Raw genomic sequence first — 12334 nt, forward strand, 5'->3', positions numbered from 1 at the left:
GTCAAGGGTTATGAAGCAAGAGAAGAGGTTGAGGGGTTAAATAACTCAACCATGATTGAATTAATGAGTAGACTTAATGGGCCAAATGGCCTAATTGTGCTCCTGTGTCTTATGGTCCTCTTCCCCCTTCTGCTTGTTTATGATGGTAATGCCTTTCCTCATGGAGTCTGACATGGAAATCAGTAAGACTGCAAAGAGTGGAAAAGTGCATATAAAGCAACCACCCTGCAAGAAATTGACAGTTTGTTCTCACCTGTCCTATCCTACACCTCCTTACACTTCTTAGGCGAGATTAACAGTAGTGTATTGCACGTATTCTGTATTTATATTTGAACAGGGCCTTGTTTTTGGTGATTGGATGGGTACACGGTACCTGGAGGATGACACTTGAAAGGTATTACTGCTCTCTGCATTTCTCTTTTCTGTCATTACACTATAAAAGATAATAGGCTTGTTGATTAGTTTCGAATGCTTATTTTCTATGAACTGATACCTTTATGAATCACAATATTTTCGAGCCTGCTTACTTCATGAATTGTGTACCCTTCCTACTCAAAGGGAGTTTCATAACCTAGAATAGCACCATAATAGGCTATTAGAGGTGAAGTGGAGACAGGAAATCGATTCTCCTGCTGTGCCCACAAATTGTTAGTGTGAGTAGGAAGTCGGGCTTGAGCTGGTAAGTTGGAAGAACATACAGAACACATGGTTCTAGAATGAAAAAATATGCAAACTCTTTGCTAAAAAGGCAGGACGTGCACAGGAATTCATACAAGCCTGCTTTTGCAGGTGCATCTTAAACACACTGAACCTGCATTGAAACCTGCCCTTAATACAGTTGCTAAGTCGCTAACTGAGGCATAGCAAACGTTTGTGGGATCGACAGTCAGGTTTCTGACAGTTGTTACCTATAGGTTACATGTGTCTGTGAACAAAAATGCTTCAAGGAAAAGTATTAGGAATATATAATTTCTTTTAGAAATGCATCAAGCCCTGCGCACACTTCTTGTCAACCAATTACTTCACAAACACAGTATTTTGGTAGAATCAGCTGATTCGAGGTAAACTGCCAAAATGCTATAATTGTGAAGAGATTGGATGATGCATTTCTTTGGGCCACTTCCTGTTATTCAGTTTCCACTCTAAATTACCAAAGGGGAATACAGTTTTCTGTCCTCCCTTTGTTGTGGATAATGGAACCAGACTCCAAACTAGGTTTCTGACTTCATTTCCTTTTCAACCTTTGATATCGTCCACCACGGCCAGCTTGCCTGGAAACTCTTCAGTATTAACTTGGCTCAATGGAGTATCTTTTAGAATAAACTAGCACACATTTCAACTCAACCCTTCAAGCAGTAGTTCATCACCAAAATTTATTTTCAACACTTGCAGTCCAGTCCTGTTGGAAAATTTCATTTTCCGCTGATAAGTACTATTTCACTGGGCAAGTTTTCTTTCTTGTGGTACAAGGCGGCAAAACTGACAGGATGTATTCATCGTCTGCTCTGCTTTAGACCACCAAACAGGAAACAATACAATACAAATTAGTGGGTATAGTTCTCGATTCAGTGGCAAAATGAAGACTGTATATGGAGACCATATTTTTTCAATTTATTGTGGGCAGTACTTCAGGAAATTATTTAATAAATCCAAGTTTTTTAGATATATATGTATATACACACACACACACACAATATCACATCTTCTTAATGATGTTTAGAAATTGACTGCTTTTAAGTCTCAACTCAGAAGTGCCACTACACTGTTAATCTACAGCCAATTTCTGACCAAGCAGCAACTGAGGTTTCTCCAAACTGTGTTTGAAACATTTTTGTAATTTACTGCACATTACTAATTTACTGTCCTTCGACCATTGTAGCTAATAAGAAATTGAGTAGATTTCATGAATTAGTTATTGATTGCAGTGATAGTGCAACTTATTTGGCATTTTGTTCTGATTATTGCCAAGCATCACCTCATCTGTCCACCACTCCGAAGCTCTATACACAATTATAGTAATCTTCTTTGCTAATGATAAAACACAGATAAAAGGCCAACTACAATTCTGGAAAGTTCCTGCATGCCACCTGAAGCATTAGACAGGAAGCACCTGAGGCTTGGTGCAGGAAAGCCCCATTTAATTGTTTTAGACAGTAGTAGGCCAACTGCTAATTTGGAACCAGTCCAGAATACAGCCTTACAAATACGTACATATTTCAAAACTAGAACTCCCAGTCAGATATCCTTCCAAACCAATCAAGAGCAGCGTCACGTCACACCATATAATATTACAATATTATACAAGATTCACATGGCAAGATAAACCACTGACATCTTTCCACCACCCCACCCCCCCCCCCACCTCCCCCAAGGTTGGATTCATGTCAGGTCCAAATAACCTACATACCAGGAAATGCAAAATAACTATTGAAAAAGTAGGAATTTTTCAAATAATATAGCATTTATCTTTTAGAGATTTCCTGCAATTAGTCAAAATACAGTTGGTATTGTTTACAAAAAACACTTACAGTAAAAATACCAGACTTAACAGGGCATGGTACATATCCAAAAACATCCATATCATCACTTTATTTAGTAAGCTAGGAATAATTTGAAACCATTACATTGCAAGGCTGACCACCTTTTCCTTCCCTTGACAATACTTATTTAGATAAATAAAAAATATACACTTGTATACAGGTTATGTCTGACTGACAGGGAAATCTGATTTTTCACAAATTGCTTCAAAGCTATACATAAAACTTATAAATGGATACATTTTTGAAACAAATGATTTCATGGAATTCATTATTCATTGGGTATCATTTAATTATGAGTATTTGGGTGACTATTTATAAAGAGACTGCTATAGAAAGCAGCTACTTTTGAGAGGAATTGGCTTATGGACAGTTCTCAGAACGGAACCATTATGTAAGCTGGGTCTTCAGTATTAACTAAAATATCTCAGTCTTAGGGCAAAAATTTTACAAGCTACAAACTAGAAAAATTAATACTGTGGCGGATATCATTTACAGTGATTGAGTGCATGGCTTGGTTTCCATACAGGAATAAAGCTTTAATCATAAAGATATGTGTCATACCGAGAAACTACTGCAATGCCCTATTTATGTCTACAACAGTTAACCGTTGACTTAGATCATTAACTCTGACCTCAATTATAGTTTGAATGCCTTAATTGTCTTATCATCTGATATGATTGAGCTTTATTTCATTTGGATCTTTCCAAACAAAGATAACCAAGCATATTATGCTAAAAGCAGGGTTATGTGAACAACTTAAACCAGATAAAGTGATCAATTTTGTTTGCTGTCTTTTATTTTAAAGGTAGCTTTAAGACTTCTCTTGGAATTGAACAAAATAATATCCGTGTGTTAAAAGATTACAGCTATGGCCTCAATGCCATCCAATTCTCAACTGCAGAAAATAATTTGTAATAATTGAGCATAAAGGCACAAAACTAATTATTTTTAGCATTCTGCATTTAAAAAATTCATACAATTTGAAGTTTTTAAACCAATCCAGCTTATTAATGACAGAAAGCAATGTTGACAGCTATCAATTGACACCAATAATCAGTTTACTGATCCCAGTTTATAATTTACCAGATTCACTTGAATCTAACCTTGCTTCAAAAATGGACCAATAGGCTTTATTTCTAATGAGTAGTGAGGTTACTGCTCTTGACATTGAGGCAGCGTCTGAGTATGACAGAGAATCACTGAAAAATCTGGGCACAAAAAGGGAAGGCACCCCAAGTGCAAAGTTATATATCCTCAATGAAAAAGAGAAAAGATAGTTGTGGTTGTTTGATGCCAATAATCCCAACCCATGGACATCACTGAAGGAGTTAATAGGTCCAACTATGCTTCGCTGTTTAATTAATGACCTTCCTTCACCATAAGGTCAGAATTGTTTAAAGGTTGACTGACGATTAATTTCATTCACACACAGCAACTGAGAAGATCAAGTTGTTCATGCTCACTTGTAGAAGACCACAAGACCTAGGCCATTTTGTCCATTGAGTCTGCTCTGCCATTCCATCACAGCTGATTTATTATCCTTCTCAACCCCATTCTCCTGCCTTCTCCCCATAACTTTACTATCAACCTCCACTTTGAACAGACTCTAACAATATGTATGCATGGGCTAAAAGGTGGCACATAACAATTAGTTCAAAAAAATGTCAGGCAAAGATTATCAAGAGAAGGCTTGGAAGCACAGTACCATTACCATCACCAAGCCGTTAACATCTTGGGGTCAACACTGGTCAGAAACTCAACTGGTCCACTCGCATTAACAGACCTTAGTGAGTAACACTCCAAAGTCTTTCCAAGGACAGTACAAATCAGTAATGTTATGGAATACTCCCCAAAGCTTTAATTGACTTGTCCTTTGTTGTGGACACATACCCTGGTTTGATTTACCCACTCTTGAAAACATCTCTACCTGTAGAATGTCATGCATCTTCAGATCTTGTGCTTCATTAAGATTATCCTTAATCTCCTAAATTCAAGAGATTCAATTTCATTATCCACTCCTGATAGGTCAACCATCTCATCCCAAGAATTAATCCAGTGAAGCTCCTTTGGACTACCACTAGTGTTGTTATATCCTTTAAAAAAAAAGGAACAAGAGCTACCTTACAATAAAAAGCTATCACAATGAAGTCCCATTCTAAGACTGGAAGATAAAAAACTCAAGATCATACATTAGTGTTTTGGAGTGTGCATGTGCAATTTGCTCCTGTTTCTCTGACTTCCAAGAGTCCAACATCAAAAATTTATTGCAAAAAAAATTTGCATAAATGCACTTCTTCCATTAATTGTGCAGAATTACTTGCTAAGGTACAAGATTATAGTTGTATTCACGTTTAGTGTATTTTAAATAATAATTTGAATCATTAACTCACATTACAAATGCTCTGTAAGCACTATCACACTGCTTTTTGGTGAGAGCTATGTGCCCTTATGAAGGTTTGGACTTTAAAAATCAGACAGCAGGCTGCAATAGCACTTTCCGTGCAAAGGTGCTTATGGCATGCCAGAGGTGAAAAACTTTTAGAAAAAGTGTAAAAAATGGCAAAATAACAAAAAGAGAAAGTGTAGATATATATCAAAACCTATAGGAATGAAGCCCCAAACATCTCTCTGAAGTAATACACCTCACCTTACCATACAACTTCTCCCCTTCCCCACTCTCACCAAAATGAACCTTTAAGTAAGGATCTCATTACTCTAGGAGAAAAGGGATGGTCATTCTTTGGAATGTGGGGGAGTTGTTACCATGAGCCTGAACAATTACACAAAAACCAAAATTCAGGAATTCCCATCCTTTTTCATGATCACAAATACAGTCATCACAACATTGTGCAACAAATCAGTAACTAACCGAAAAGGATTTAGTGCTTTCCCAGTGTTTATGATGAATAAACTCTTCTTGGCCTTCCTTTCTTTGGCCTGACTTGTACCTGGCTGGAAGCCCAAGAGGAGTTTATTTGTAATAACTAACCATTTCCCAGGAGCCAGCATCAAGCATGTTCCACCAAAAACTGGCAGCGTTTTCTTTCGTAAGACAGCACACCCTTCAGTCGGGTCCCTTCCCAAAAATGGAAGCAACAAACAGGATCTATCACAGAATGGCACTGTCCTGGAGTGTGCAAATACTGTGTAAAATTGTCCTTGCTGTGCATTAGTCTAGCGTGTGAACCCAATACACATAACATCAGTCCTGCTCTGTCAGCACTATGGCATTATAAGACCATAAGACATAGGAGCAGAATTAAGCCATTTGACTCATTGAGTCCACTCCGCCATTCAATCATGGCTGATCCTTTCCTTCCCCCTTCCTCAGCCCTACTCCCTGGCTTTCTCTCCATATCCTTTGATGCCATGGCCAATCAAGAACTCATCAATCTCTGCCTTAAAAACATCCAGCAGCCTGGCCTCCACAGCTGCCTGTGGTAATAAATTCATCCCTGGCTAAAGAAATTTCTTTGAATCTGGATGCCCCTCTATCCTAAAAGTTGTGTTCTCTTGTCTTAGACTCTTCCACCACAGGAAGCATCCTTTCCACATCTACTTCTAGGCCTTTCAAGATTTGAAAGGTTTCAATGAGATTCCCCCTCATCTTTCCAAATTCCAGTGAGTACAGACCCAGAGCCATCAAACATTCCTCATATGATTTCATTCCCAGAATCATCCTTGTGAACCTCCTCTGAATCTTCTCCAATGTCAGTCCAAAACTGTTCATAATACTCAAGATGAGGCCTCACCAGTGTCTTATAAAGCCTCAACATCACATCCCTGCTCTTGTATTCTACACCTCTTGAAATGAATGCTAACATTGCATTTGCCTTCCTCACCTCTGACTCAACCTGCAAGTTAACCCTTAGGATGTTCTGCACAAGGACTCCCAAGTCCCTTTGCATCTCATTTGGATTTTCTCCCCATTTTGAAATTAGATCACACATTTATTTCTACTACCAAAGCACATGACCATGCATTTTCCAACATTGTATTTAATTTGCCACTTTCTTGCCTATTCTCCTATCTGTCCAAGTCCTTTTGCAGCCTTCCCGTTCCCTCAACATTACCTACCCCTCCACCAATCTTAGTATCATCTACAAACCTGGCAACAAAGCCATCTATTCCATCAACTAAATCATCGATATACGGCATAAAAAGCGGTCCCAACACTAACCCCTGCAGAGCACCAATAGTCACTGGCAGCCAACTAAAAAAGGATCCTTTTATTCCCACTTGCTGCCTCCTATCAATCAGCCAATGCTCTAACCATGCTAGTAACTGTCCTGTAATACCATGGGCTCTTAACTTGGTAAGCAGCCTCATGTGTGGCATCTTGTCAAAGGCTTCTGAAAGTCCAAATATACAACATCCACTGCATCCTCTTTATTTATCCTACTTGTAATCTCCTCAGTTCAGTATGGCAGTTACAGTGGGCACGAACTAAACTGTTTAATAAGAAATAAAATTCTAATTTGTCTCAACATGATCACATCCCCTTTTTAAATATGCTGAAGTATATAAAAGGAACATTACCAATAGAAATACATGGTTTATTGCTGCAATTAAATGTACTACATACTAATAATCCCTTGATTTAACTGTGCCAACACATTTTCTGCAAAAGAAATTTTAAAAACAATTCTGCTCTGAGTACACCATCTTCAGCGCACAATTAGCCATCCCATTTTGAAGCTCTCATCTGCTGGCAGTCAAATGACTCCCTGTTGCAAATGAGAGACAATGTAAAGTTACATGTCTGTTGCAATATTATTTCAAAAAAGCCTGGGAGGCTTGTGCAAATACATTTTTCTTTTTTAATGTCTGCCTTAAGGCACTCTATGACTCTGGATTAACCACATAATGCAGTTTTGAAGCAAAGGATTATTAAATAATCAGAATTCAGTTTTCATTTAGTGTTATTGAATTCAGTCATACTTATGTATAACCTACCTGAATAACACATTTTGCTCACCTTTCTCCAGCATGTTAGTACTGCATGATTTTTGTCAGTAGATGGATGGATTGAGGAAACGTGAATAGAAGGGGCATGATGCCATATTGCAATGCTTATCTACTCCAAAGCAGGCTGTATTTAACTGCACTGTAAATATCTTTTTTATCCAGTCCTAAGAATCAGATGTATAATTGTCAAATGAAAATATTAGATGAGAAATTTTACACTAAGTAGAACTGGTTATTTACATCTAGAGCAAACGCTGTAACATATCAGTTATGTTTTTCACCATTTTGAATCCCTGCTTTCTCCATTTTCCATTCAGCACCTTAAACATGTTTCAGTATTTAACTATTTGAAATGCCACCTAACTCCAGAAGTGTATACTTTACCCAATAAATTCAGCATTAGCCTTGAGAACCCCATGACTGCTGGGAGAGGGACGTGGGCAGAACACAGGTTCCACATTTCTATTCTCCTTTATGTGACAAAATACATCTTGACAGTAAACTTCGAATTGCAAATCTTTGAATCTTTCATATGGTGATATGTTGAGGTCTGATAGAGCTTTCTGGGAAACACCATCTAATACTTCTTAGTAATTATGCCATTTTGATCAGTCCTGCTCACAATTTCCATTTCTAAGCCAACTACCAAGTTATTTAACATGATTAACTCCAATTCTATAAATCTTGTGTGCATCTTTATCACATGCATGTTGAAAATCCAAATTAATAACCTTTTCTGAATTCCTAATCATATTAATGATTTCTTCAAAAAAATTCAAATACTTGGACATAATTATCTGTCAAAAATTCCCATCAACTCTGATCAGCTGATACTTGTCCCTTAGTCAGGCTGTCTCCAGTAAAAACTTTGATATAGATTTATCAATCTTGCAGTATCTCACTTGAATTGTCAAAATATTTAACTCTGCTGTCCTTCTTACTATCTATCCAACACTGTTGGTGAATTGTACTTGCCTGATCCTTTTTTAAAATAAATACATACCCCAGGGTTGTTACCAGAGAATCAGCCACACCTGAGCATACATCCTTGACCCACTTATTTCTACACAAAAGGTTTCCAAAAACAATTCAAAAGCAAACTCTTTATGTGCAAACTAGCAACTCCTAAATCCAAAATCATTACCAGCTCTTTCAACATCTTTTTATTCTCACTGAACCAGACTGGTTGTCTAATACTTGATAATGCATGAGCAGGAATTTCCTCCAAATACAAAGTAGATAAAAATCTATGTTATTATTTCCAATAGAGACTTCATTGCTTGGCAAGATTCCAACATCTTCTTTACAATACATTTAATTTTTGACTCAAAACTTTAAATATCTTACCTGTACCATCACTAGCTCCTCCTATTTCCACTTAAGTAAATGCAACTATCCTAATCTCTATCCCAGTTTGACTAGTGCTGAAACCGTCAATTATGTTTTTGCTCTCCCTAGGATTTACTATTCTAACGAATTCCTGATTGTCACCCCTTAATTCTAACATCTGGTAATCTAAAGTTCTGCTGACTATGAGCTAACACTAAATTTCAGTTCATCCCAAACAACTCAATTTCTTATTCTCAAAACCCTCTATCCCTCCAACCTTAAATGTACTGACGTCAGACAGAGTTCCGATCAAAACACTGGTTGTCCATTTCCCTCCACAATGCTACCTGGCCTGCTGAATTCCTCCATCTTTTAAGTAGAGACTCCAACTCCAAGGTTTGCTGTCTCTTGTAACTCTCAGTTATGGTTGCTTGTTCATTCTCCAATTTAATCAACTCCTTTATTCTTAGAACATGGAACAGTACATCACATAACAGGCCTTTTGTTTCACGATGTTGTGCCAAACTAATTAATTTGTAATCAAACTAATCCTTTCTGCCACATCCTTCCAAAACCTGCCTATCAGAGGGCCCCTTGAATGCCCTCCCTTGAAGCACCTTTTCTCCTGTTAAACTCCAAAGCTCTTGAATCCCCTAAACAAAAAAACTTCCTTTTTACCACCTTGAAGTGTTCACAGTTAATTTTGTTCTGCTATGTTTATGGTAGAATATGACTTGTTGATAATTATTTTCTAATACACGTCTGAAATGCTTTTAACTTACAAGATGATGGCATTAGTTACTGCAATGTTTCTTTCCAGTTACTAACTGCCAAGTTATTTAAAAATTATTAAAATTCAATTCAGTTCAACAGTTCTCCATTTGAACAGCTTGACTTCATCCCCATTTCAAATTTGTTTGCGTAAACAAATTAAATCAGTTTTTAGATAATTTTACAAATAATCATTTTGCATATACAGGTGTCCCCCACTTTACGAATGTTCGCTTTATGCCACTTTGCATTTACAAAAGACCTACATTAGTAACCTGTTTTCGCATTACAAAGATGATTTTTGCTTTTATGAAAATTTTTCCCATGTAAATTAATGGTTCTTCGCTTTACGCCATTTCAGTTTAAGAAGGGTTTCATAGGAACACTCTACCTTTGTATGGTGGGGGGGGGGGGTGGGGACACCTGTACTTGAATGTGTAATAAATGTGGTCATGTTGAGAAACTTTCAAATAGTGGTTTATTTAACTGTAATCACACTTTGAGTTACTTTAGTTGGCTGTCAACTCAGAAAGATAATCTAAAAATAAAAACTTATAAATTTGTTTAAATAGCCACTTGAGTTTTAAATTTAGAGGAAACAAATGACAGAACATCTAAAAACAATATGTTATAACTTGTAAGGTGACCATTTGCTCCTCAAACTTCTCAAAGCACACAAGGTATCCTATTCGTATAGTCTGCCTATAATGGCATTTTTCTCAAAATACTTTAATCATTGCTTAACTTGGCTAACTTCTTTAAAGTTTATTCACTTTAATGGAATACAATGGATAATTTTGTTTTGCATAGTGTGGTTTGTAAATAATTAACTGTCTTGGTATCCAAGTATTTTATGCAAGGATTTTTTTTAATTTTCAAGGTGGCATTTCAAACATAAGACATTTTAGCTAATGTTTGCAACTTGAAACCAAGTACTTACTTTTTTCCCCCTCTTTAAGCTATAAATGTTTATACCGGACACTGCATATTTTATGACATTTCCATGACTGTTCCAACAATCACAAGCACAAAAACTCATTAAAAAATACAAGATTCTGGAAGGTTAAACCATAGAAAAATAGAAATGATTTAAGTTACTTCTTTTTGAAAATGGCCTTCAAAAGCCATTTTGCTTTATCAAAACTCTTGTGTGCATATTGAGAAGTTAGAAGTACAATTTTATACAAGTGGCATTTAGAAATTTTCAATTTGTTCTTTCTTTGATCGATGATTGTTTATCCTTCCCACTTTTACTGAATGCAATAACATAATTATATTTTCTTAAAAATATACAGTTAGCAAGAGCCCTGCCCAATATTCAAAGCAGTACTGTAATATAACCATTTCTCAATGTGGAACCATGATACATAATGCTTAAAACCTTGGAAATAATTAGAATTATTTCTCACTAACAATTATTTCTCAGTTAAAATTAGCAGTAACAGGCAATAAAATATAAATCTGCAATATAAACACATTGACTTTTCTTTTAAAAAAGAACATCCTATTGAGCACATCAAGAGGCTATATAAAAACATGCTCAATTTATTGCAAACTAAATCCTTTTTTTTTGAAATTCTGGCAAACATCACTACATATCAGCAGCAACCCATAAGCAATTTTAACAAACTTAATTTAGAAAATTCTAAATGCTGGAATATTACTCCCAGAAAGGACTAATAATGGTTTGCATTTCAGGCAAATATTAAAGTAGAAATTGTAAACACCCATTCTTACACAAAAACATGCATAGACTCAAATGACTTTGTTGAACCCAATGGATCTGTAGCGCATTGTGCTTAACCCTTATCATACTGAATAAGCAGGAACTCCATATGGTTAGCACACCTAATTCTGCAATGAACTCCATACAGCTTAGCTGTGCTAATATTCTATACCTGAATATGATCAGTTTCAGTATAGTAACTGCAATATTCAAGTTAAAGTTCTCTCCATACTTGATGTGGAAGAACTACTCTAAAAAACTGTACAGCAAACTAGATGAAACTTAAATAAAAACAGATCATTTTTTTCTTTTTGTGAAAATGCTAGTTAAAGGCCCTTCAAGTTTCCTCAGACATGGGAGGTATGTTTAAAGTCTATGAGACAGTCCAAACTACAGTTAAAGTACCCAATAATTTAGAGACAGTTCCGACATCCATTTTCTGTACGCCAGTTAATACAATATACAATCATGGCATTCACATTAAATCATAAAATATTTGTGAGGGAAGTATCAAAGATGTGTCTAATGGCAGTCACCATTCCAAAAATATACAAATTATTAATGCCCTGTGGACATTAAATCATGAACTGGTTAAGTGTAAAACAATACATTCACAAACGTTTTTGTGAACTCCATATTTTGTTTAGAAGCATGCAGAACCAAAGTTTTTTTTTCATGATTCTGATGAAAAGTAGAAGTTTCCTGGTGACAGTCAGGGTAAGGCAGAAGGGTCCAATTGTGAATATTGCAGCTTTTTGGTGTTAAGCTGGAAGCTGGTCCTGGTGAGTTTGTGGAGGTGGTTGGTTGAAGTTTGGCATTGTTGGATGACCTGGACAAAACAGCAGTCAGATAGCAAGTTCAGGTCATCTACTGAATGTCATTCTCACGATGCAGAATGGTATCTTACATCAAGCACAGAAGGAACCTGAAAAATATTGTTTAAAAATACCATTAGCACAGAATTTCAAAATTATTTTAGTCAAATTTAGGATTTTTTTTT

The 12334-nt window shown here is 36.3% G+C and overlaps 1 protein-coding gene and 1 long non-coding RNA gene across 3 annotated transcripts in view; one reads left to right on the forward strand and one right to left on the reverse strand.

Moving 5' to 3' along the window:
- LOC132386595 (uncharacterized) overlaps window positions 1-12334 on the forward strand; it is a 41493-nt gene that overhangs the window by 26646 nt on the left and 2513 nt on the right. The gene's annotated exons all lie outside the window — the stretch shown is intronic.
- The window catches only part of rcor1 (REST corepressor 1), a 119081-nt gene continuing 116814 nt past the window's right edge, over window positions 10068-12334 (reverse strand). For both annotated transcript variants that reach the window (XM_059958878.1, XM_059958869.1), the window contains exon 12: window positions 10068-12259. In XM_059958878.1, the coding sequence (XP_059814861.1) occupies window positions 12218-12259 (42 nt within the window). In that variant the 3' untranslated portion in view covers window positions 10068-12217. The remainder of the gene's footprint in view (window positions 12260-12334) is intronic.

Source organism: Hypanus sabinus, chromosome 2 (assembly GCF_030144855.1).
Source record: "Hypanus sabinus isolate sHypSab1 chromosome 2, sHypSab1.hap1, whole genome shotgun sequence".
Taxonomy (NCBI): Eukaryota; Metazoa; Chordata; class Chondrichthyes; order Myliobatiformes; family Dasyatidae; genus Hypanus; species Hypanus sabinus.